Source organism: Polyodon spathula, chromosome 5 (genome assembly GCF_017654505.1).
Source record: "Polyodon spathula isolate WHYD16114869_AA chromosome 5, ASM1765450v1, whole genome shotgun sequence".
Taxonomy (NCBI): domain Eukaryota; kingdom Metazoa; phylum Chordata; class Actinopteri; order Acipenseriformes; family Polyodontidae; genus Polyodon; species Polyodon spathula.
This window is the reverse complement of record NC_054538.1, coordinates 19,924,608-19,948,963: the sequence shown is the minus strand read 5'-3', so window position 1 is coordinate 19,948,963 and position 24,356 is coordinate 19,924,608. Positions and strand designations below refer to the sequence as shown.

The 24,356-nt window shown below is 36.5% G+C and overlaps 1 protein-coding gene across 1 annotated transcript in view; it reads right to left on the bottom strand.

Annotated features, from left to right (window-relative positions):
* Nucleotides 1-9,456: 9,456 nt before the first annotated feature.
* The window catches only part of LOC121315690 (serine/threonine-protein phosphatase 2A 56 kDa regulatory subunit delta isoform), a 29,269-nt gene continuing 14,369 nt past the window's right edge, over nucleotides 9,457-24,356 (bottom strand). Inside the window, exons 4-17 of the mRNA XM_041250002.1 lie at nucleotides 21,678-21,877; nucleotides 20,906-21,016; nucleotides 20,579-20,671; nucleotides 18,991-19,121; nucleotides 18,150-18,209; nucleotides 17,921-18,029; nucleotides 17,601-17,654; nucleotides 14,806-14,976; nucleotides 14,374-14,501; nucleotides 13,541-13,642; nucleotides 10,823-10,895; nucleotides 10,534-10,602; nucleotides 10,293-10,409; nucleotides 9,457-9,769 (exon numbers count right to left, since the gene is read on the bottom strand). Of these exons, the coding sequence (XP_041105936.1) occupies nucleotides 9,632-9,769; nucleotides 10,293-10,409; nucleotides 10,534-10,602; nucleotides 10,823-10,895; nucleotides 13,541-13,642; nucleotides 14,374-14,501; nucleotides 14,806-14,976; nucleotides 17,601-17,654; nucleotides 17,921-18,029; nucleotides 18,150-18,209; nucleotides 18,991-19,121; nucleotides 20,579-20,671; nucleotides 20,906-21,016; nucleotides 21,678-21,877 (1,556 nt within the window). The 3' untranslated portion in view covers nucleotides 9,457-9,631. The remainder of the gene's footprint in view (nucleotides 9,770-10,292; nucleotides 10,410-10,533; nucleotides 10,603-10,822; nucleotides 10,896-13,540; nucleotides 13,643-14,373; nucleotides 14,502-14,805; nucleotides 14,977-17,600; nucleotides 17,655-17,920; nucleotides 18,030-18,149; nucleotides 18,210-18,990; nucleotides 19,122-20,578; nucleotides 20,672-20,905; nucleotides 21,017-21,677; nucleotides 21,878-24,356) is intronic.

Sequence of the window (24,356 nt, the reverse complement as noted above, 5' to 3'; positions counted from 1 at the left end):
ATATGGTCTCCCCAGCGCATCAGCATGCATAACTTTTGAATTAATTTTGTTTATTTAATTATTTTTAACTTTTATATATTTATTGGAATTAATTAGTTCATTCTTTTCTGTTGAGTCCCGCTGGCATAATTGTGTTCAGTCTATTTATCCATTTACTTTCTTTTATTCTTCTATATGTGGCATTATCTAATTTTAGCTGTTCTAATACTACAAACTTTACATAATTTATGTCATGTCCTTGACTGGTGAAGTGCTGTACTATTGGCTCATTCATTTTTTTTATTTCTAATTAATGAAAGGTGGTTCTGAATTCTTTTATATAAAGTTGTTCCAGTCTCTCCAACATATTTTATTTCATCACATTTTTCACAGGCTATTCCATAAACAACATTGCTATTTTCACAGTAGGTATTAGTTTTTAGTGCACATGTGGTGTTCTTATGTTTAATTATATTTTTACTTTTGTCTATGTATTTACAAACTTTACATGTACTAGTACAAGTATTTGTAGAACCTATTCTGTCAATTATTCTTTTATGTTTACTGTGAACTAGAATATCACCTAAATTAGCTTCTCTTTTGAATGCTACAACTGGGGCCTTAAAAAACACTTTTTTCAATTTTTCTGAATTATGTAGAATACGCAAGTGTTTCCAAACTATCTTAGAAATATTGGGCAAATGTTTAGAGTATGTCATTATTAATGGGACTCTCTTGACCTTTTTATCTCTATTTTTATAATCTAGTAGATCATCTCTTTTTAGTTTATCCACTTTTCTTAACTCTGTCTCTAATTCTTTCTTTGTATCCTCTTTTTTTTAACATTTGTTTTTAATACATGTCTTTGTTTTACATAGTCAATTTCTTTAGAGCATATTCTTCGTATTCTTATTCCTAGCCCCTTTGGGATTGCCCTTTTAGTGTGTATTGGATGTGCAGAGGACATGTGTAAATACTGGTGCATGTCAGTAGGTTTATAGAAGAGGTCAGTCTCAATTGAACCACCTTCAAGTTTTACTACGGTATCTAAAAATTCTATTACTTTTCTTGTCCATCGAAGGTCCACCTTAATATTACTGTGTATTTTGTTTGCCATTTTATGAAACTGGAAAAGAGATTCTTCTCCATGTGTCCAAACCCCAAAAATATCATCTACAAACCGAATGTATTCTAAAGGTTCTTTTTCTGATTTTCTAAGTAATTGTTCTTCCCATTTCCCCATGTATGTACTGGCAAAATACAGTCCTAATTTAGATCCTATTGCTGTACCATCGTTTTGTTTGTAATTTTTATCAACAAATGTAAAATAACTGTTTTCTAAAACTACACTGATCATGTTCAGCACCTCTCCTGTTGGTATTGATTGATCTAGTCTATTATCGAGTGCTTTTTGACAAGCTTCTAAAGTTTCTTTAGGAGGGACACTTGGATACAAGGATTTTACATCCATGCAAAATAAAACTGTATTCTCTGGAAGGTTGTGCTTTAGTGATTCAAGTCTTTTTAAAAATTGTGTTGTATCCTTAACATAGCTTGGTAATTTCTCAACGTGTGACCTAAGTTGTTTCCAACCTTTTTCAATGTAGCATTTTGAAACTAATATCTATGTGTATATTTATAAGTACATATAGAATGTAAAAGGATTTATATAATATACCTGACTTCATAAGATTCCTGGGCTTGAATCTTCGCTACCAGATCAGCAAGGAATGTTGCCATTTCATTTTCTTTTGTCTAATTTTTTTTTTTTTTGACATTCTGAATGTTTTGTAGATAAATTGCGTCTCAGTTTTGCAGGTGTAAGAGTCTTGTTTGACAAAACTTCCTGACAAGTAATGCATCCTTGGATCCAGTAAATGTAAACACATTAATGCATCCAATTTCTAACGCAATTTATTGCACTCGCTGATCGCCAGCTTCACTCGACGTGCATATAAAAAACACCGGAATACGAAGACGAGGTGGATGGGAAGTAAATTGAAAAATTTAAAAATAATTTGGCGGGTTGAAACGGGATTGGTGGCGCGCAGTCAATAGGATTTATACCATTTTGGCTTTATTACAGCGTCAAGAACAGACTGTACAAATTATTTCCAGAAGTAGCTTTAATACAAATTTCTTTTGGGATATAGTCTTGCGAGATATTAAACCTGACCCAATAAATCATATAATAACATAGAGCTGAAATCGAGTCAAGCTACAAATCTAGCCTCTTTTTGTTTCACATTAACTTCTGTTACCATATGCAGCTAACCTCTCCAAAAACGTATTGAAGTAATGGTATAATGCATTCCCTTACCCCTAGCAGGACTACAACATCTATACTCCTCAAAATGAAAACTACTAAAACGGTGGTATTAATTTTTTATTTATTCAAACCAAATTAGAAATATTCAATGCAGTATGTTACTTGTACAGAGTGAAAAAAAAATTGAAAAGGTTTTCCCTCCCTGCAGTTCAAACAGTAGAATGAACGCACAATAGAAAGCAGTGCATTTACGTGAATGCTAGATGTAGATTTGCTCTTTTAAAATGCAGGCTAAAAGAAAAGGTCTATTAATTTGGACAAGACAAATGTGCTTCATGTGTAAATTATTTATAATTAGTATGCGTTTCACATTAAAAAGCCGTTTCAGTTAATGTCGGCTTTCAAGGTGATGCTTGGTATTGCTTCAAAGGGAGCTGTAATATACAGCATATTCATTTATAAACGCACCCGCAATAAAAGAAAACAGATAGAGGTAAACGCAGACTACATACTTATAATTATATACCACGTGGTTAAAGCTATTTGTTGTGTTGCTTAGTAATATTGGTAGCACAACGTGATTGTGTAGAAATAGTTTTTTGCAAGAATTGCGTAACCCAAATTTTGGGAGTTGCTTGCGGACCAACTTGAGTTTACTCAAACTGGACCAGAAGAGGCCCGCGGACCAGTTTGGCAACCAATGCACTATAGAATGAACAAATTTTGCTCCATAATGTCTAATCAGATTTGCTGGATAATGGTACGTTAACAAAAATTAATACATACCGCTTTGTCGTTTTCCATCTACTTAACGAAAGTGACATTAATTGTGACATTTCATAATCTAAGATTATATACTGTACTATTATGGCTTCTGGTAGACTTATGCAACATCCTTTTGTAGTTTCTTTGATTGCATGATGTTAAATAAAATATCTAAATTATGATCATGTAGGTTTTTTTATTATTATTTTTTTTTTTTTATGCCCCAATGGTAAAGTTCTAGGTGATGCAAAACCCTAGGCCATAGCTTTAGATGTGTGTATATACAAACTTGTAACTGTGCCTGTTTCATTCTCCCACCATTATGAAGCCATATATACATTTTCACAAATCTGTGATCATAAGTTATAAGCTTATCGCAACTTAAAAGAAAAAGACATCCAAACAATAAAACAAAAAAATAGTATTAGAACTGGAATATTCTCCCACAACTGACAAACCTACATTTTATAAAAACTTGCACATGCTGAAACTGTCAGTTCTTTTTACCTAAAGAAAAGGAGAAGAGAAAATTGTAAGAATAACCATTACCCCCAAATTAGACAAACTCCACGCCAAATATTAAGCCAACTTCACATTCTTTTTTCATGAGACCCTTTTTATTTTGGCCTGTACATACATGAACATCTGTACAAAATGACATTTTCATACTATGTAATGTCTACCTAAATAAAGTACAACATATGTACATATATGACCTGGAAAGCAGCTTAAGTGTCAGAATTGAAGGAAAAGGGAGAGAATGGGGAAAGAGCATTTCTTCTCTATAAGCCTCTAATTCATCTAAGGTTGCTGGAGAGAATGAACACACAGTACACTCACAGTAAGGCTGCACTCTGTATACCTCAAGCTAGGTTTCTCTCAGCACAGCAGGAATGTACAAACTATTTAGAATTGGCCCTTATCTAGGAAGGCACGCAAATAAACATGGGTGATATCTTGCTTCTCAGTCTCTTGGGAATGACAGTTTTAAATGCAAACTGAGCATACTTCAGAAAATCAGGCCCCCTAGGGAACAAAATTAAAAACATATAAACCGGTTGAGATCTGGCCATAGATAACACAATATTTTATACAAATCCAATGGATTTACAAATATTGAAGAGTTACATTTTAATTGGCTCAGAATACACAGACAGAAAAATTCCTTTATTCAATTAAAAAAAAAAAAACTTTAAAAATCACATTTCATACAATTTATGAAAAAATGAACTTAAAAAGAAAACTGCCTGCATAAGCTATGAAAGTAGTCATACACGGATGTATTTAGTATTTTAGAAAAGAGTGCTTTAGATTTCATAGAATCTGCCTATACTAGTTTTAACTGTTGACTCAAGTGTAGCCTGATATATTTGGGCAACAAAAGGAATAAAAACAACATATTTTCACAACTTCACATTCTTAAAAAAAAAAAAAAATGATTTTGTGTTTTTCATTATGCCATGGAGTCAACAAGGGACCACTAGATTTACAAAACCAAAAACTAGCAGAACAATTCTCACACTCCAGGTACAGTATTTAGTGCGGCTTGGTTCATGAATACAACAAAAATTGAAGTGCTGGTCTTGACAAAGCCAGGAGAAAGGAAGGACTGGGGAGCAGTACATTACAGTGCACAAATATTTGCAACACTTGCAGGCTTCTCCTCCACTCCCCAAATAACAGCCTCATATTTTCTTGCCCACCCTTCCCATTGTTTCTAGTCTCAATAAGGTTTCTAAAGCGCTGTCTCAAACACCCGACGCATAGTTGTTAAAATATACTGAAATATACTGCAGTTTTTTTTTTTTTTTTTTTTTTTTTTTTTTTTACCCTCTCCTAAACATGATTACAGATCCTGCTGTTTAAGAGACTGCGGTCTAAAACCACACACTACGTTCTAGTTTTGCATTGCACAAGTAATTTTAAAAAAGTAGCGTGGAAGGCAGTTTACTCCTAAATACAGCTAAAAAATACACAGTTTACAATGACATGGGTACTGGAAAAGGAAGTCGATGCTTTTAAATTGATGGACAATGTCTCATTGATCTCTAGAACAAACTAGTTGAATCCCTGGCGATATCACAGTAAACATCCCACAGAATTTAATATAATTTATGTCGACAATGAGTTTTTAAATGACTCAAGTTGGTTCCCAATTCGGTCTGGAGCTTGAATTCTCTGGTCCGATTTCACTCCTTGGACTGGCCTGGATTCTAAAGTCTGAATTCGGGCTGGGAGGAAATTACAAATCAGAAATGTTGTATTGGGGCGGGAACAAGACATTTTGGCAGGTTTTAAAGTCGGCAGAATTGAAACCTTAGGGTATTTTGATGGTTTTTGAATTGCGGATTTTCACTTGGAACGTTCAAAAACATTCAAATAAATGTTTACTTAATGAAATCTGTCTGCTAAAACAGTACAACTTGTTATAGCATCTACAGTGTCACTGCAGCAACTTGGAGAACAAAAGCACGTCTTCGAATCAGTTATAGTACTTCTCGTCCTTTATGGCCCTTAACTTTAAGGTACCGGTAAACTTTTACAATAAGCATTTGCCATCTCTCAGTTTTAAAACCTAGCTATGGTTCACAACATAACAGTGGAAGGACCACAGTATAATGTAATTGTAGAACAGTACTGATCTATGAACTTTAATATAAAGCCAAAACAAAAATGCTTACTTTGCTTTGAAGTAATTTCAAACTGGTTAAAAGACGGCAAGCACTGGTAAAATCAGCTCAGTTTTATACAGTGAAGAACCAATTTATTTTAACATTTTGTCTTATAGACTTAGCAATTACCTGCATGATGGGATTCTTCAGTAATAGTTGTATCTACAACCGCCAATAAAGCCAAAAAAAAAATTCTCCACCAAAATTTCCCATTGTACAGAAATTATACACCCAGGTTCATGCTCGTCAAAAACAAGAAAGGTGAGAGCCATTTTTACTAAATAAAAATATGTGAAAACAGTAATACTTAATGAAAAAGCTTTCCTTTGTTAGATGCTCTCTCTCTCTCTCTCTCTCTCTCTCTCTCTCTCTCTCTCTCTCTCTCTCTCTCTCTCTCTCTCTCTCTCTCTCTCTCGAAAAAATTAAGAGACCACTGCAAAATGATCAGTTTCTCTGGTTTTACTATTTATAGGTATGTGTTTGGGTAAAATGAACATATTTTATGTAGTTTTATTCTATAAACTACTGACAACATTTCCCCCAAATTCCAAATAAAAATAGTCATTTAGAGCATTTATTTGCAGAAAATGACAACTGGTCAAAATAACAAAAAGATGCAGTGTTGTCAGACCTCAAATAATGCAAAGAAAATAAGTTCATATTCATTTTCAAACAACACAATACTAATGTTTTAACTTAGGAAGAGTTCAGAAATCAATATTTGGTGGAATAGCCCTGATTTTCAAGCACAGCTTTCATGCGTCTTGGCATGCTCTCCACCAGTCTTTCACATTGATGTTGGGTGACTTTATGCCACTCCTGGTGCAAAAACTCTTCCCAAGTTAAAACATTAGTATTGTGTTGTTTAAAAATGAATATGAACTTATTTTCTTTGCATTATTCAAGGTCTGACAACACTGCATCTTTTTTGTTATTTTGACCAGTTGTCATTTTCTGCAAATAAATGCTTGAAATGACAATATTTTTATTTGGAATTTGGAAGAAATGTTGTCAGTAGTTTATAGAATAAAACAAAAATGTTCATTTTACCCAAACACATACCTATAAATAGTAAAACCAGAGAAACTGATAATTTTGCAGTGGTCTATATATATATATATATATATATATATATATATATATATATATATATAATATATATATATATATATATATATATATATATATATATATATAGATATATATATAATATATTAATCCAACCTCAACTTCGGTGGTAGTTGAAGCCACCATCTCCGAGTCTCCAAAGACCAGGACAAGGACTGCCAGAGTCCCTAAAGTTCAAGTCTGAGTCGAGCAAAAATATAACTGCCGGATATCTGGATAGTAATAATTGAGAATAATTACTAGTACTACTAATAATAATAATAGTAATAATAATAATAATAATAAATCAGTGGCGGCTGGTGAACTTTGAGAGGGGTGGGGCATCAGAGAATTAACTCTTATTTTATCCTCCAACCATAACCCCCTGTATTTCATGTCCCACATACACGTATAACAAACACATTTTATACTGCTTACACAGGATGTACTGTATTTAACTGATCTTCAGTTATTCTACCTTGTGTCAAATCAGTGATTTGAAATCACTGTGTCCGTTTCTTTCCAAAATACTTGAGAATCCCCTTAATTGCTACTGACTGTACATTACTGAAACGAAAGCCTGTGATGTAAAAGGCCAGAGATACTAGGCTACTGATTTCTGCATATTCAAATAAATAGGTAGTCAGCTATGTTAATAACTAGCTAACTGTAGTAAAACATTCAGACATCTATTAACACCACACCATATATATATATATATATATATATATATATATAATATATAATATATATATCATATATGAATAACCATATCGCTGTATGCTTAAGTATTACTTTTAGTGCAGAGGGAAAACAAATGTAGTGGGCGAGATTTAATTTAGATAATAGATGGTATGGCAGCCAAATTGGATTTTTAAAAAATGTTGGAAGTTTTCTATCCCAGACTTTGCACATACTACAATACTAACACCATTACACAGAACCTCAACCTAAGCAATAATAAAATAAGTTATTAGAATAAATCCAAACATATGAATACAGTGAACGTATAACTAAGAGGCAATGTGGTCGTGTTTAAAGAAACAGGCTTGTAAACAGAAGGTCCCAGTTCAAATCCTAGCAATTGACTAGTGTGATCCTCAGCAAGTCACTTAACCTCCTTGTGCCCCATCTTTCGGGCGAGACGTTGTTTTAAGTGACTCTGCAACTGATGCAAAGTTCACACACCCTAGTCTTGTATCTTGTAAAGCACTTTGTGATGGTGGTCCAAAGACATAGAGTCCTAAACTGAGACAGACTCCCAACAGGTCGACTCAGAGACCTTTAAAATCTGATTTTATTTATTTATTTATTTATATATAATTACACAGTTATATTAGAAATGTATGTATATGTACTGCGTGAAACAAATGTGAAATATGTAGACAGATTTATCTTTTAAGTCACTGACATCCTGACTATAATACTCTCAAGTATTTGTGTGGAAAATCGGTAGTATTTCCTGACCAACTCACGTGATAAATCGGAAAAGCATGGAAACGCCACATTTTTCACCAATCCGACTTCTGGGAGAATTCAGGCCAATTCAAGCACACGAGTCAACTCCAGGTAGCTGTCCATGGAAACGAGCTACAAGATACCCCTAATCTCTATCTGAACCAAACACTTCCACGCATTGAAAATGGGCTGTTCCAAGCAGGGGTCTGAAGTGTGCTTGTTCAGCAGTCTGAAAGGTACTGACTGACTAATCCTATCGAATTATCACAGAAATTGCCTGAATCGTCATATTTCAGCAGAACAGAACATTTTGGATTAAAATCAAATTATACACAATACCTGTTGGGGGGGACGACAGGTTACTAAAGTTTACTTTTCAAAAGTCTAAATCCAGCAAACAAAAATAAAGTGAACTTGTGTCTTCCTACAATAACCGTGATCAATTAAAAAAACGTGATGTCTAGTAAATACTCTAGATAAATTGATTTTAAAATCCTAACCATTTATTTATTTTTTTATTAAATCTAAAATTCTTTATTTATCAAGATATCACTGACTGAATAAGGTTATCGTATATACATGGGATTAAAGGGGGTAATAACAGTGAGATTAGAGGAATCATGTCAAAGCAGGTAGTAACACAATATTCCATGCCAAGTGAAAGACATCTAACTGATCCAGAAATTCAGTTCCAACCTGTACATTATCACACTAGTAAAACAACATTTTGCGATGAAAGCCGCAGGTGGGGAACGAACGAATCACCTGTCCTTTTGTTGGATTTTTTACATATATATATTTTTAAATACTTGTTTTTATATCAGGTATTAAAAACAAATTGAACAAAACAAAACCCAAAACACTGGAGTAGTTGGCCTTATTTTGAAACTCCAAGAAGAAATATTTTAACAAAGACTTGTTTGGAAAGGAGATTTACAAGCAGTGTTAAAACTTTGTAATAATCTAAAGTAAAACTTTTTCAAGTGCTTTGTGTTTTCTCTAAAATGTATTAAGTGGCATTAAGTGACAAAACGCAAGATCTAGAGAAATGCTACTTCCACAGTTTTCATAATGCTAACTTCTGATCACACTGAATACTGTAAAAATGAAGAAAGGATGAATGGAGAACTTTAAAAAGGTGATATATATATATATATATATATATATATATATATATATATATATATATATATATATAAAACAAACAAAAACAGTAATAACACAAGGATAAAGACAATAGGACAGTTCAACAAAAACACTGCTCAACGAATTCTCTTTCCTTACACGTGCCTGTGCGTGTGTGTGTGCGTGTGGAAAGGAAAGCAGGTGATGTGGAAGGGTGGGTGCTTTCCCTACAGGGGAGGGCAGGGCTGGTCCCATGTCAGAGTGCCTCCTGGTTGGCAGTCAGGTACTCCTCTGCTCGCTTGTGGGACTCCAGGGCTTTTATAGTGTACACATCCTGAGGCAGCTCCGACTTCCGACGCATCAATACCTTATCCTTCTTTATTTCCTTTATCACCTTTAACAAGGAGGGGGGGGGGAGAAAGTATAAAAAAATTAAATACAATTAGTTTCCTTTCAAAGTGCTAAAAGGTAGAAGAAAAAACCTTCCCTTAGCATACATGTAATTGAGTTTCTGAGTGGTGTTATTCATGATTTAGTTTATTTAGTTTTTAAATCACAGATTGAGTTACAACTCAGCTGGGGAATACAAAGCTTTCATCAGAGACGCAGAAGCTGACTTCTGCCCATCACAGAGAGAAGTATCCAAATAAATGTTCCTTTCTGTAGCAAAGCAAATGCTCAGCATGATATGCACAAAACAGTATAGAACATAAAGTAATACATTGGTTGTAGACACTAGAGGGTTTTCTGTAACCCTGCAGATATGTCAGTAAATATTTAACCTAAGGCATTAAAATCCTTTAATTACTTAGCTCTAAGGTAGTGTTTTTTTATTTAAATATAGCAGTAAAACACTGCCTTCCAATGTGCAATATAACACATGTCTGGCTGCACACTTATTGAAAAGCAGCCCCCACCTGTGTGGCCTCAGTCTCAACAGTTTTCTTCAGCAGCTGAATATCCTCAGCAGTCGGGGTCTCTGTCTCCATGGAATATAAAGGCATCACAGCAGGGGTCTCATTGTACACCATAAACTGCAAATCAAAGCAACAGCACATGTTCAGAGAGAAGGTGCTTCACTAAAAGAAGCAGACTGCCTACTACAAAACAGCTACGCATCATGTGTCCTATATAAAACAAAAAACAAAAAAATCAGACCTCTTCTGAAGGATGAAGTACACCAGCAAGGAGTCTTGGAGTGACATCATTCGGGTAAACCTTTGCAATCTATGAAAGATAGCAGGATGTTGGTCTTTCATAAAAGAACCGTGAATTAAAGGAACATATATTTATCATTTATGATATTACATAAGTAATACACTAATTTTAAAAATAAACTAGAATACATTTTTAAAGGGGCAAAACGAAACCTCTCTCAAGATGACCAATTCACCCAAGATGAGATAAAAAATAAATCCTCGTAACACATGTTACAACAATCTCCTACCTGAGGATTTTGTTGAGCCAACTCTTCAATCTTGTACCACATCTCTTCTCGCTCTTTGAGTTTATATTTCTCCCTGAAAGAAAAAGGTGGAGGGTAATTAGTGAATCAATGTTCACACTCTGGTCAGGCTAACATGAGCATTTTTGACTTGAAAAAAACACATCCTGACCCATTGCTAACAAAATGTATAATTTGTGTTGAGTGAAATTGTACGTATTGCTAGAGTAGTGCATATTCCATTGTGATGAAACTTTGGTAGGACACTTCCTAGTGCGTTATTTGTAGAATCTTTGTGTGTTGCAAGAAAATTGTGGAGTGTAAGTGATTCCTAGGCTATAGAAAAGGTTGCCTTATACGACAGCTGAAGCAAACTGGTGAATAAAACATTATAAAAGCAATTATTACCAAAAGCCTCAAATCAAAATTAGTTTTACAAGAACTCCTCTACATGGAGAGAATTGATAAAGTGCACTGCAAATAGTTTGTATTTGTCATGTCTTTTTTAGGCTTCAGTGCTGCTTCTGTGTGGTTACACGGTAAATGTTAAGAGCAAATCAACAACACTATGTAAGAAATATGTGATTCCCTTTCAAGTACGAAATGTAACCATTACCTAATGGGATATACTCTTATAGCCCGAAGTTACCTGAGAACTTAAGTGCCTTGCAAAAGTATTCAGACCCTTCCTATGGAGTCCCATTTTGTCAAATTACAAAATGATGCATGCACATTTGTTTTTAAACTTAATATTTTATTCAAAACTTAAAATGCTCAAACTGAAGACTTCCAAGGGCAAGATAAGTTACTGTAAAGGTCAGCAAAAACTAGAGAAAAAACTGAAATGTGTCAATTGCATAAGTATTCAGACCCGTCAACTCGATATTTAGTGGAAGCACCTTTGGCAGCAATTACAGCCGCAAGTCTTTGCACACTGTCTCGGTGCAATTTGTGCCCATTCTTCTTCGCAGATATGCTCAAGTTCTCTCAATTTGCTTGGGGATCGCTTATAGACAGCAGTTTTCAAGCCTTTCCACAGATTCTCAATATGAATCAAGTCAGGACTTTGACTGGGCCACTCAAGGACATTCACTTTCTTATTCTCAAGCCACTCCAGTGTAGCTTTGGCTTTGTGCTTTGGATCATTGTCCTGCTGAAAGGTGAATTTTCACCCAAGTTTTAAGTCTTTAGCAGACTGAAACAGGTTTTCCTCTAGTATTTGCCTTATATTTTGCTCCATCCATTTTTCCTTCAATCCAAACAAGCTTGAAGCCTGTTGAGGAGAAGCATCCCCATAGGATGATGCTGCATCACCATGCTTGACTGTAGGGATGGTGCTGACTGGGAGATGTGCTGTGTAGGGTCTGCGCCAAACATAACGCTTTTATTTAGACCAGAAAGTTCAAATTTGGTGACCACAACACCTTTTGCAGGATCACTCAGTTGCTTTTTACAAACTCAATGTGGGCTTTGGAGAGGGCTTATTTTTAGTAATGGCTATTTAACTAAAACAATTACTTTAAAGTTTTAAAACAAATCTTAATGTAAAAAATTGCTGTAGTTAAATTTCTGCTACAAAACTTGTTAAGAAAATAAAAAGGTTCCATTAATTTGAAAAACAATATTACAGCAGAATGTCTATTTAATTATACCACACTAAATGAACTGGTTTGGCTTTGAAATCTCCATTTGCAAATGAAAAAGGTGCTCTAAATTGTACAACAAATCAAATTACAAAGGCAGGGGGCTGTTTTAATAAATTTGTACACATCTAACATACATAATGGAATATCGAACATGTAAATAAATATGTTAAAGCATTTACAGCAAGTTATTTTAACAAGGAAGTTTGCAAGTCAGTGTACTGTTAACAGCAACACAACTGCATACTTATTTTATTACAGTATCTGAGTTAAACAGAACAAGGCGGACATGTTGCAGACATGAAGATTTACATTTTAAATCAGCAATGTTTATTAGGCAGTCAGACAATTATCACATTCAAATGTCCTCTTGTGGAGGTATTTAAATCACAATGCATACTGTATGTTCTACTTCGTACAGATTACAGTGATTCCACTAAAAACAAGTTAAAAAAACAAAACAAAAACAAACACACAACCCTGGTGAAAACACGCTTTCTGTGTATCAACAGCCTGATTTAAGAGGTTGCAAAGGGGAGTAGGGTACCTATAGTAAGACAGTACAGTTTACACATGCTACGTAAAAACAATTTCATTTATATTTTCCCAGGACATCTGGCAGCTTAAATAATATACATAATAAAGTTGTGTACTTACTGTTCATAAGCCACTTCTCTCGTGCTATTTTTTAAGACTATATTCTGTGGTAGAAAGGTATAATACTTATGCAGCTCTATTTTCTTTATGATGCAGTAGCAATACAGTACAATCTTGTCAAAACCGAATATGCAACGCAATTGTTTTGTTTAGCACCGGGACAAATTACGCAGCTTCAATTAAAACATATTCTATACACGTCACAGAATTCATAAATGACAGTATAGAAACTACTGTAGCAGGCCTTCCGGTACTGACCGGGTTGCAGGGCAAAAAAAGCATTAGGTAATGGTTACATTTTTATTTCAGGGAACCAGGGGTATAATTATAACCCAGTGTTTTAAATTCTTGATTACCACTTCTTTAGGAGCTTGCTCTCACTATAAACTGCCCCATTTTGCAGAGCGTACTAGTAACTCACTTTTGTTTTTCTGCTTTGTACTGCTGAGTGCAATCGTCGAACAGCTTCTGGTTCATTTCCATGAACAGCTTCAGTGCATTGTAGATCAACCCATGGATCGTCCTTAGCAGGGAACAGAACAGAAGAAAATGTTAATACCCGATTTGCACGCTTGATACTTGTGGTGGAAACAGACAAAAAAAAAAAAAGTTTAAAATGCAAATGCTTAGAAGTAGTCATCATGTATAGTATTTTACTATGCTATACAAACTCAAAACAGACAACCTGTAGCATTCAAAACAACGCTACGGGTTACTCCTGCTTTCGCTACTTCATATCCATTTTGCGGCAATGGTCTAGACCAGGTAGCCAACACTAATTGTGTACTACAGAACAGCAAGTTCACTTTTTTTAATTTTTTTTTTTTTTTATACATTTATAGCTTTTCATATTTAGGAATAAAAAAATGCCACCAACCAACAGATTTTCATTACAATAAATGAGGCGTAAGTAAATGTTTCTCACTTAAAAAAAAAAACAGATTTAAAAAAAAAAAGTAGGTGGCTGAAGCATTTGAGATTGTAACAGTTGTATTATGTACAATTCATGTTCTGTATTAATATTTTGCTTCCCTCCCCCCTCAAAAAGCATGTGATGTTTACTTCGGGTTAACAAAACACTGTATATAAATCTACTTGATTTAAAATATACTGTGTGTATATATATATATATATATATATATATATATATATATATATATATATATATATATATATATTATATATATATACACACACACATACACACACACACAATGACACATGAGCGATCACAAGACAGAGTGGAAAACATACTTGTTCCAGTGGCTTTTAGAATTTTTGTATAGTGCAGGGAACATGATGGGGAGGATTTTTGCTGCATTATCGCTGATCAAACTCATGATATATTCATTGTTCCAGTAATACAGTGCTCTCTCTGCCACCTACAACAAAAAGTGTTACACACATTAACACGGACATCGTGAATAATAACAAATGAGCATGTAACTTTTTCTTAACTGGAAAAAAAATAAATAAAAAAATGTAAAGAAAAGAAAAATTGTTGGGCAAGAAAAACCATTAGCCCATCAAGCCAGTCCATTTTCTAAAGAAAGAAGAAATCACTAAAGTATAGTCTAATCACCAGGTTAAGATTAACAATTCCAGTAATTTAAACCTGCTGTGAAGTTCACTTAGAACCAGATGCATTGTTTTACAGGTGTTGTTTCAGAAGTCTTCAGTTCTCACCTGAAAGTGCGGGCTGGACACACATTTTGCCAGCTGTCTGAAAAGTGGCTCCATGACCTTTACAAACTCTGATGGCTCGATGACGTCCAATATCTCCTCCAATTCATTCAAAAACATCACCTCCTTTGGACTGTGAGTCTTTGGCCAGAACTTCAACAAACCCATAATCACCTGGGAATCACAAGGTGGTCTTAAGTTTTTAACAAAGCCATATGATCTGAAAATATTTTAAAAGCATATATGCATAATCCTTTATACCAGGGGTGTCAAACTCAAGGCCCGCGGGCCAAATATGGCCCACGGAGGTACTTTATCCGGCCCCACGCAAAGTTAATTCATTACAGTGTAATTTGGCCCGGCCCAGTTTGAGTCTATTGGGTTATTACACGTAAGAACTCCAAATCCCATCAGCCATCAGAAAAGTAGCAGGAAGCGCAGCGCTAAACAAACAGCCAATCATATCTCGTGCTTGGTGCTTAAGGCGTGTTTTCCGTTAGACACTATAGCATACTGGCTGACAAAAACAATAATATAACTCAAAATGTCCAAGAAAAGAAAGCTCGAAGGCAGATTGTTTCAGGAAAAGTGGGAGTCTGAATATTTATTTGCTGAGCAGCAAGAAAACCTCATTTGCTTGGTATGTAGGGAAGTATTGCGGTGATGAAAATTCAACTTAATGCGCCACTGAAACGAAACAAAGAAAAACATTGCGAGTTTGAAGTAAAGCAAAGGCAAGAAAAGCTGATCAAATTAAAAAGAACCCTTGATTTACAGCAGAAAATGATGAGGCAGTAAAGGCAAGTAACCTTGTGTCAGAGCTAACTGCAAAGTTGTCAAAGCACTTTATTGAGGGTGCTTTTGTAAAAAACTGCATGCTTAAAGTCACAGAAACAGTCTGTCCTGAGAAAAAGCGTGTGTTTTCCAATGTCAGTCTTTCAAGAAATACCGTGGCTGAAAGAGTAGATGAACTGGCTACCGATCTTCAAGACAGCTCACTGAAAAAGCAACCGATTTCATAGCTTTTTCTCTTGCTGTTGACGAGAGCACAGATATTACTCATGCTGTTGCGTTATCTATTTTTATCCGGGGTGTTGATGCAGACTTCACTATTACTAAAAAGCTTTTGGATGTTGCAGCTATGCACCTCACTACCACAGCAAACAATATATTTCAACAGCTTAAGAAGTGTGTGTGCAACATGAAATTACAGTGGGAGAAATTAGTTGGATTGATAACAGACGGAGCGCCTCCCATGTGTAGTGAAAAAAATGGGCTTTTTGTTTTGGTGTGAAAAAAACTACATGTGAATTGTCCAACGACACTTGCAACGTACCACCGTATTCTTTACCAACAAACGCTGTGTGGGAAAGTGCTGTAAATGGATCACAATGGTCACAGTTGTGAAAACGATAAATTTCATCAGATCAAAAGGTTTGAATCACCTGCAATTTCAAAAGTTGCTTGACGAGCTTAATGCTCAATATGATGATTTGCTGCACCACACCAAAGTTTGCTGGCTTAGCAGTGGTGTAGTACTTACAAGGTTCTTTGAATTACGTCAAGAAATAGAAATTTTCATGCACAATAAATTGAAATAAATTAGACAGATCAGATCAGCTTTCAAATGCAAAGTGGTTGTGTGATTTGGGATTTATCTGCGATATAACAAACAGCTCAACAATTTAAATGTGAAACTACAAGGCTGTAAACAAGTCATAAATGAAATGTATGACAGTGTTAAGGTGCTTCAGCTAAAAGTTACAAGTGTGGGAAAAACGCATGTAGCAAGGAAACCTTTTCTATTATCTAAACGTGCCAAGCTGAATGTGATTCTATGGCGTTGTGTGTGGAATTTGAGCACCGTTTTTCAGATTTTTGCAAGTAGCAGTTCCAGTTGCAGCTTTTTTCAAACCCATTTGGTGTAGATGTGGAAACTGCACCAGGCAGAAGACATCCAAATTTATTGAATTGCAGTGCAAAAGCGCACTCAAGGCTGAGTTTGATTGTCTCGGCTGAGCAGTTTTACCTGTTCCTTCCAGCCACATTCCCACAGCTCTGCATTCAGGCTGCACGCGTCATGTCAATGTCTGGCAGTACTTCTGCGAACAGCTAATTTCACTGATGAAGATTAATAAATCCGCTCAACGATCTAACCTGAATGACAAGCATCTACACTCTGTGCTAAAGATCGTTTCAATACAAAACATGAATCCTAATATTGACAAGCTTGACAGATTCTTCAGTCAATGAGAATGCAAAGGGCAGCAACTAGGTAAAATAGATAACGTGTTTTAAATTAATAAGTCATATATAAAATACATGTGTATGTATTAAAAACTGAATATAAAACATGCATTTTCTATATGACCTATTAAAATGCATGTGTATATGTAAAAGGTATGCATTTTGTGGCCTGCGAATCAAATGTTAAGATTGGCCCTTGGTAAAATTGAGTTTGACACCCCTGCTTTATACTGAAATGCTATTTTAAACCAAGGTAATACTGCTATTGTAATTTGACAAGAAAAATAGACATTTCCTATAGACTACTTATACAGTAGATCTCAATCTTTGTGATCTCTACGCAACTATAATGGGATCAGCAATAATAACTAAATAAGCCCATCCTGTTTGTACATTGAAATGCTATCTAGTTTGGAGACTGTGTTTTGTCCCCACGTGACCGCTTTTACTTGACATAACTTGCTGCTAAATCCAACACTACAAACGTCCAAGGAAACTGTAGTGTTTAAGAAAGACACAGATACAAATAGAGAGCTGTACTTTGCACTTACTGGTTCTGTAAGGCTGCTGTCTTTTTCTAAGAACTGCACCACACAATAGGCCAGCTAAAGAAAAAACAAATTGGTCAGAAACATCACTTTCTGAAGGAAGAAAGAACACAGAAGATGTACTACAAAGTTATATTCCCTTGCTATTGCAGGTGACATCTCAGCTCCAAGACGGTGGTTTACAGCAAGGAGGATTCATGCAATTTACTCCAGTGTTATGTAAACACCTTTGCACTACACTGACTGAGATCTGTCAGAGAGCATTTCATTCTTTTTTCATAAGACGTACTTCATGGCTCCCATCTTCAATAAAATGTTCTTACCTGTGGGTGGTAGACACTGAGTGACTTCACTTTGTGCAACGGGAGTAATACTCTAATTAGAAACATTTTATGTTCTTCTTTCAGTGGTAATGCAAAGCCGTTTATTATACTGTGGGGAAGACAGCAAACCATAATTAAAATAGGAGCACAACAAATAAAACGAAATTAGAATGTAACAAACAAACAATGACAGATTAGATAATAGTGCACTTTTATTAATAGCTCTTACCTTCCCAATATTTCTAGAAGTTCTGCAATTCCATTATGGTGTTCTGTTTCATATATAAACCTGAAAAACAGAAGGGGCTAGTCTTAAAAATATAAATGTACTGCACATACATTACCATATCTTGCATAGTAGCAGACAAACAAAAGCTCTCAGATGTACACAGAAATAAAATAAATAATATCAACATCAGCTTTTCTATATTGCAAATGTGTTGTCAATGTTTCAGTTCCTTTTAAATATGCAACACAGATGGAACAACACAGGTTTCTGGCCTGAATTACCCCTTAATAGTTGTATGCTGGGTATGTGGTTGGGTTTAGGGAAGCCTGTGGTTTTCCAAAGTAATGTCCTTGTGGCTGGAAGACCAAGTAGCAGACAAGACAATCAGTGAAGAACTAAGAACCAGCTTGCCTCAGGAACACAAGCTGTGATCCTTAATCTTTTAGCCGCCACAACAATAGATGAGGAGTCTGTTGGTGTGTGGTAAAAACTCCAGCTTTGGATTATTCTATACATTTTACAACTAAACTATTAAAAGTAGCGGCAATGTAAAATTAAAAAGAGCACATCATTTAAAAGTTGTGTTGTTCATTACACTGTTACATCCTTTAATTGTATCAATATAATGCATGCCAAGGTCTATTGTCTTAAATATGCTAGGAGGATAATATAACAAGGACTGCAATGTCATCTGGCACTCAAAAGGCTGCAATAAAAGAAATACAGGCCTATTGAATGAGCATAGGTGACCAAACTGCTCTCTCAACCTTTCCAAGACATGCTCATTGCAGAACTTTAATATCTTCTGTGTCAGTGGTGAAACATGCTGCCACTTCCCTACCTGTAAAATATATTGTTGATCTGCCGTCGTATATAAGCTCTCAGGCCCAGGAACTTGCCGTAGATCCTGTGAAGAATAGTCTTCAGGAAATCCCTTTCCCTGGGGTCTTCACTATCAAATAATTCCAGCAGCTTAAAGTAAACAGGTTTTTTAAAGATTTAAAATATCTGGTCCAATCTCCTGCCTGTACGGTAAAAACACTGCTCACTATTTGTAAATGAGAGAAAGTGAAAGCTTTAGCATTCAGTGTTCATACAACTCAGCAAATATGGAAGTCAAACTGATTCTGAGATGAGGCCTTGACAGTATGGCAGTGGCAGCTTTTTAAAGGGTCAATTTTTTTTACTGGATAATCAAAATAGTAACAAAATAGTACGACTGATAAAATACAGAGATATACTGAAAATTAAGCCTGTATGTAAAACTGCTGGATGTTATTTGGAAAACAAAGTCACATGACCACAATAAGCCAGTCATAAAACTAGTTAACTTGTTTATTAGCATTTTCAAAACACAAGCTCGCTTTCATCACTTCCATTATGAAATGCTATGGTTCATCAAATGTTTTTCAAGAAAGAAACTCTTGCCAACAACAGTACAAATACAAATTATGCAAACGCATTGGGACTGGAGCTGTTTAATGGAGGTATGATAGTACTGAAATAAATAGTGTTAACTTTTGTAAGGACACTAATTTGTTTAGTTTATGTATGGTATAGTAACCTTATATAAAATAAACCAAGCATTTGGGAATGACACTTGGCAGAGTCTACTGTTTGCCAATACAAAACATTATTTTGATGGGCCTCATATGAGAACTGGACAATTATTTTTAATTTGAACCCCTGCATATATGCTTAATTAAATTAATTGCTAGGTATGTGTGATATTCTAGGTTTCTGCTACTTACTCAAGATAGCCCAAGGGTTGGAGTGGGCCTCAGTATCATGCAGATAAAGTGAATGTGTCTCTTGAGATATGGGTCAGACGGCACTGAATGCATATTTCAGCTTTACAATGCAAACAGCGGCAGCAACACCAATATCTACAGTAAAAGGGCGCAGTAAGTTTTTTATTTTACTTTACATTTTTATAAATTAATCCAAACCATGACCCTTAAAATGATAATGCAGAACAAATCAAGGGAATTTCCTGTCCGACATTTAATTCTGTTTATGTATGCCACAACTAGAATTGATTTAAGACTGGAGTTATTCAGCCTCATGAAAAACCATTACACCCTAGAGCTTAAATATACAATGAAACATTATTCCTTTAGTTTGTGCTCAGTTTTTAAACAGTGTTACCTTACATTCTTGCCAGTTTGATACCAACTCCACTCGGCCCCCATATGAAGCACAACTAGTATGTAAGATGTATGATGTATGAGATCTTTAAAAGGGGTATCAACCAATGTCTAGGAAACACTGTTCTTACCTGCAATTAGCACAACTGTTTTTCAAATACAGAATGTTAAGAGTAAAGAAAATGTTGTTTTGGTTAACGATATGAAAATGTTCAAAGCCTTGGTAATTACTACTGTAGGTAGAATTACATAGTGATTTTATTTATTTTTGCAAATACTTACAGACAATACAAACTTCTGGTCAATGTATTTTTTCGCTATATTTGGTTGAAAATCTGGCGATTCCAAGAATCGTAGGAAAAACTCATATACGAGCTGAAAATAAAAGGGAGAAACAAGTTTTGGATTATAAAACAAAACAAAATTCTTACAGTAATTACTGCATATATCTTCCCCACACCTCCCCTCCCCAAGGCAATAAGCATAAATTAACAGAAATACATGCAAGAAAACCAATATGTGTTATCACTCTAGCACAATGAAAGTCAAATATGCGTATACAGCCGTTTCAGGGGTATATACATATATATACAGTACTATTATCATCACCTGTAGGTGAGGCCAGGCTGCTTCCAGTGTTGGTTCATCCTCCTCTGGATCAAATTCAGCCCCTGTTGGGTTAGATGAAGGAGGCAGGGTCCTGAATAGGTTCACTGAAAACTGCCAAAAAATGTAAAAGGCAAACTTACTAACAGCACACTAAATCCAAACCTCTTTATTAAGAATCTGGCAGAGGGGTCTAATACATTTGTATGGCAACCTGAGGCTTACATTATGACAGATCTGATATGGGATTTTACAAAGCTCTCAGCGACTGATCCCTGGCAATAACAAGCATGTTCATTCTGTAAAAGCAGCACACGTTAAGGTTTCAATAACACATTTTCAAATGAAACCTTGCTACACTTTTTGTAGATTTAGAAGTGCATTCACGTTCTTATTTCTGAAGGTGATGTCATCCTCCCTTGTAGCACTATCCTGTCAGATGTGCTTTTGTCAGATGAAATGATAAGCAACATCTTGTAGAGTGTTTCTTGTCTGCAGCATGGGGTTTCAAACTTGTTTTTCTGGTTTCCATGTTATACAAGTTGATTAGAAAGTATGTTTCATCACATCAATGTATCATGTGGTGATGTGGTAAACTTACGTTCTAATCACCCTGTATATCCATTTGAGTGGTCTGGCAACTTTCTTTATATATAAAGGTTTCCAGACCCCTGAAAGGAACATTGCTGACATCCACAGGTTGCATCTCTGTATCTATGAATATTCTTAAAATCACTAAAAGTGCAGGGCTGCCACCATGCAGTCTCTTGCTTACCATGATGACCCCCTCTGGGTAGATGGACTCAGTGATGACATCCCGGTTATGTGTGATGTACTCCACCATCTCATTGAGACCAGCTCGCTTCACCTCCTTGTACTTCAAGTCACTGAGGGGGTCTGTGACAAAGTCAAAGAGCACGCAGCACTGCCGCAGCTTCTGGATGAAGAGCTCTTCCCTCTCATGAGAGGGCGCATCTACAAAAACAAAATAAAATTGTCACTTTTTTCACTAAACAGACAAGCTACCTTTCTACCTTTTCTAGTCTGGGTCATTCACAAGAAGACTAGAGTTACTAAAATTAGTTCTCAACAGCAAGCAGCTTGCAGCACAGTTGTCAAAGAACTGTTTACAAGAAGTTGCCCAAAGCTTTACAACAGCTGTTAGAAAACTGGGAATTGTTAAGACTTATGAAGGAGCTGCTCATCATGTGATAAAAATGTTCTTTAGCTAGAAGTTATAACCAACATCCAGAGTCCTAGAGAGAGCATTGTTCAAGAATGCTTTGCCCAAACAAGGTGCCACAGGCAAGAGCTTGCATTTAAGTTTAAAAAAAAAAAAAATCTATATTTGAAAATATTTAAAACATTAGGTTATTATCATAAACCCGGTTCCCTGAAATAGGAATATTAACCATTACAAACATTACGAACCTGAAAAACTTTATACCAAAGACTTGTCAGAGCAGGGTGACGTAGCTGCTGCTCCGCCCCCGCAGCATAAGACAGCTACACGTCCATTTTCCTTCGAGAACCGCGACCTCGAAGTTAATGGTTAATATTCTTATTTTAGGGAACCAGGGTTATGATAATAACCTAACATTCCCTTTCAAGTAGGGAATATTAATGATTACAAATGGGTGAGTATATCCAAGCTGTCGCAAGGGCATGGTATACAACAATGAGCTACAAAGCTAGCAAGCTTGCTTGAGCGGAACAGTATTCCAGCAATCTGAAAAACATTTAAGATGAACTCACCTCTAATGTTCAGATGCGAGGGTGGACTGGGAAGCTGCCCTCAATACCCTAGTGCCAAAATCTAGTATTCTGCAGGTATATGACACATATTCAGCCGATAGAACCTGGCAAACTTATGAGAGGAAGCCCAAACCGCCTAACCTAACCTGGTGAAATGGCCGGTGAGCTTCTCAGGCAGGGGCAGATTGGTCAGTTCATAAGCATTCTGGACTGTGCCTGTCAGCCATTTATATAAACGCTGTAACAACTCTAACTGAAATAGAGCTGAAACAACTCTAAGCAGGCGGTTACTCTCTTCACTCTGTCATCCAACAGCGTGGCCAACATAAGCCCTGAGTAGAGGCACACTCCTACTTAGGCGCCAGCAGGGCTCTTTCCATAATTCACTTTCAGACCCAACCGATGTAGACAGTTGGCGATGAACTCTGTCTGTTCGTGCACTTGTACAGGAGACCTTGCAGATAGTTTTTACAAAATGCGTGGAGCCAGAGAGGCCAAACTGCATAACGCAGAACTGGTATGCTCTTCCCTGAAAAAAGAACCTCAGGTATTTCCTGCATGCTGGTTTTATGTGGATGTGGAAATAGGCATCCTTTAGGTCTACCACGGTGAACCAATCGACTGGCCTGATGGACTACAACACCCTTTGCAAAGTCAGCATCTTGAACTGTCTCCGACTCAGATACAGGTTTACCTGTCTGAGATCAAGGACTGGTCTGAGGCCACCATCCTGTTTTGGCATCAAAAAATACCTGAAATAGAACCCCATGTTCTTGTTGGGTAGGTCTACCATGCAAATGGCATGCTTTTGCAGCATAACTGCCATCTCCTGCATCACCTGAGTGACTGTTTGTGGGTCTGTGACAGCTGTTATCTTGACTACCCAAAATGGAGAGGGGCAGTGTTGGAACTGAAGACAGTAACCAGTTTGCACAGTATTGAGCACCCAGGGGTATGTGGTGCACTGGTTCCAATAGTCCAAGTAGCTTCTGGAGGAAGAGCACTGGGCCTGTGGCAGCAATATCCAAGGGCAGCATCTGTTGCCTAGGCACTTGAAAGCATGGTTGCCTCCGCGAAACACAGTTGTAGACTGCCTTTGGGCGGGTCCACCTGAACAGGATGCAACCTGTTATGCCGGTTTCCTATAAAACTGGGGCTTAGGATGCCACTGTGCTGCAAGGCTTACGTGGTGGCTGGTCACTTGGGGAGAAGACGCACCAGTTCTTTGTTAGATGCCAGTGCACGCTAAGCCTGTTGCAGCATCTCGTCCACAGCCGGACCAAAAACGTGACCTGGGGTGACTAGAAGCGTCCAACAATGCCATCTTGTTTCCAGCAAGCGCACGTGGCTAGGAGAGCCAAAGCTGCCTGCGAGCAGCCACCAGTGCTGCAAAGTTCCTGCCTATCACCTGTCCATTCAGCTTGGACAGCTGGAGCAGGTTCCTGGAGACCAAGCTAGGCTCGTTCAGTTGTTGAAAAAAGGGCTTGTGAGTCTCGGCAACGGACCCAATAAGGTGTGGCTGGTAAGATACAAGGATGCTGTTATAGCTTCCCAGGGTGCGGTAAACAGACTAGCGCTGCTTGTTCAGGCACACCAGTCGTTTGATAGCAAGGACAGGCTGGTAGGCTGAACAAGAGCCGGAAAATGGGTCAGGCCAAGTTTGTCCACTTCGAACACCTTTTACAAGGAGTCCACAGAG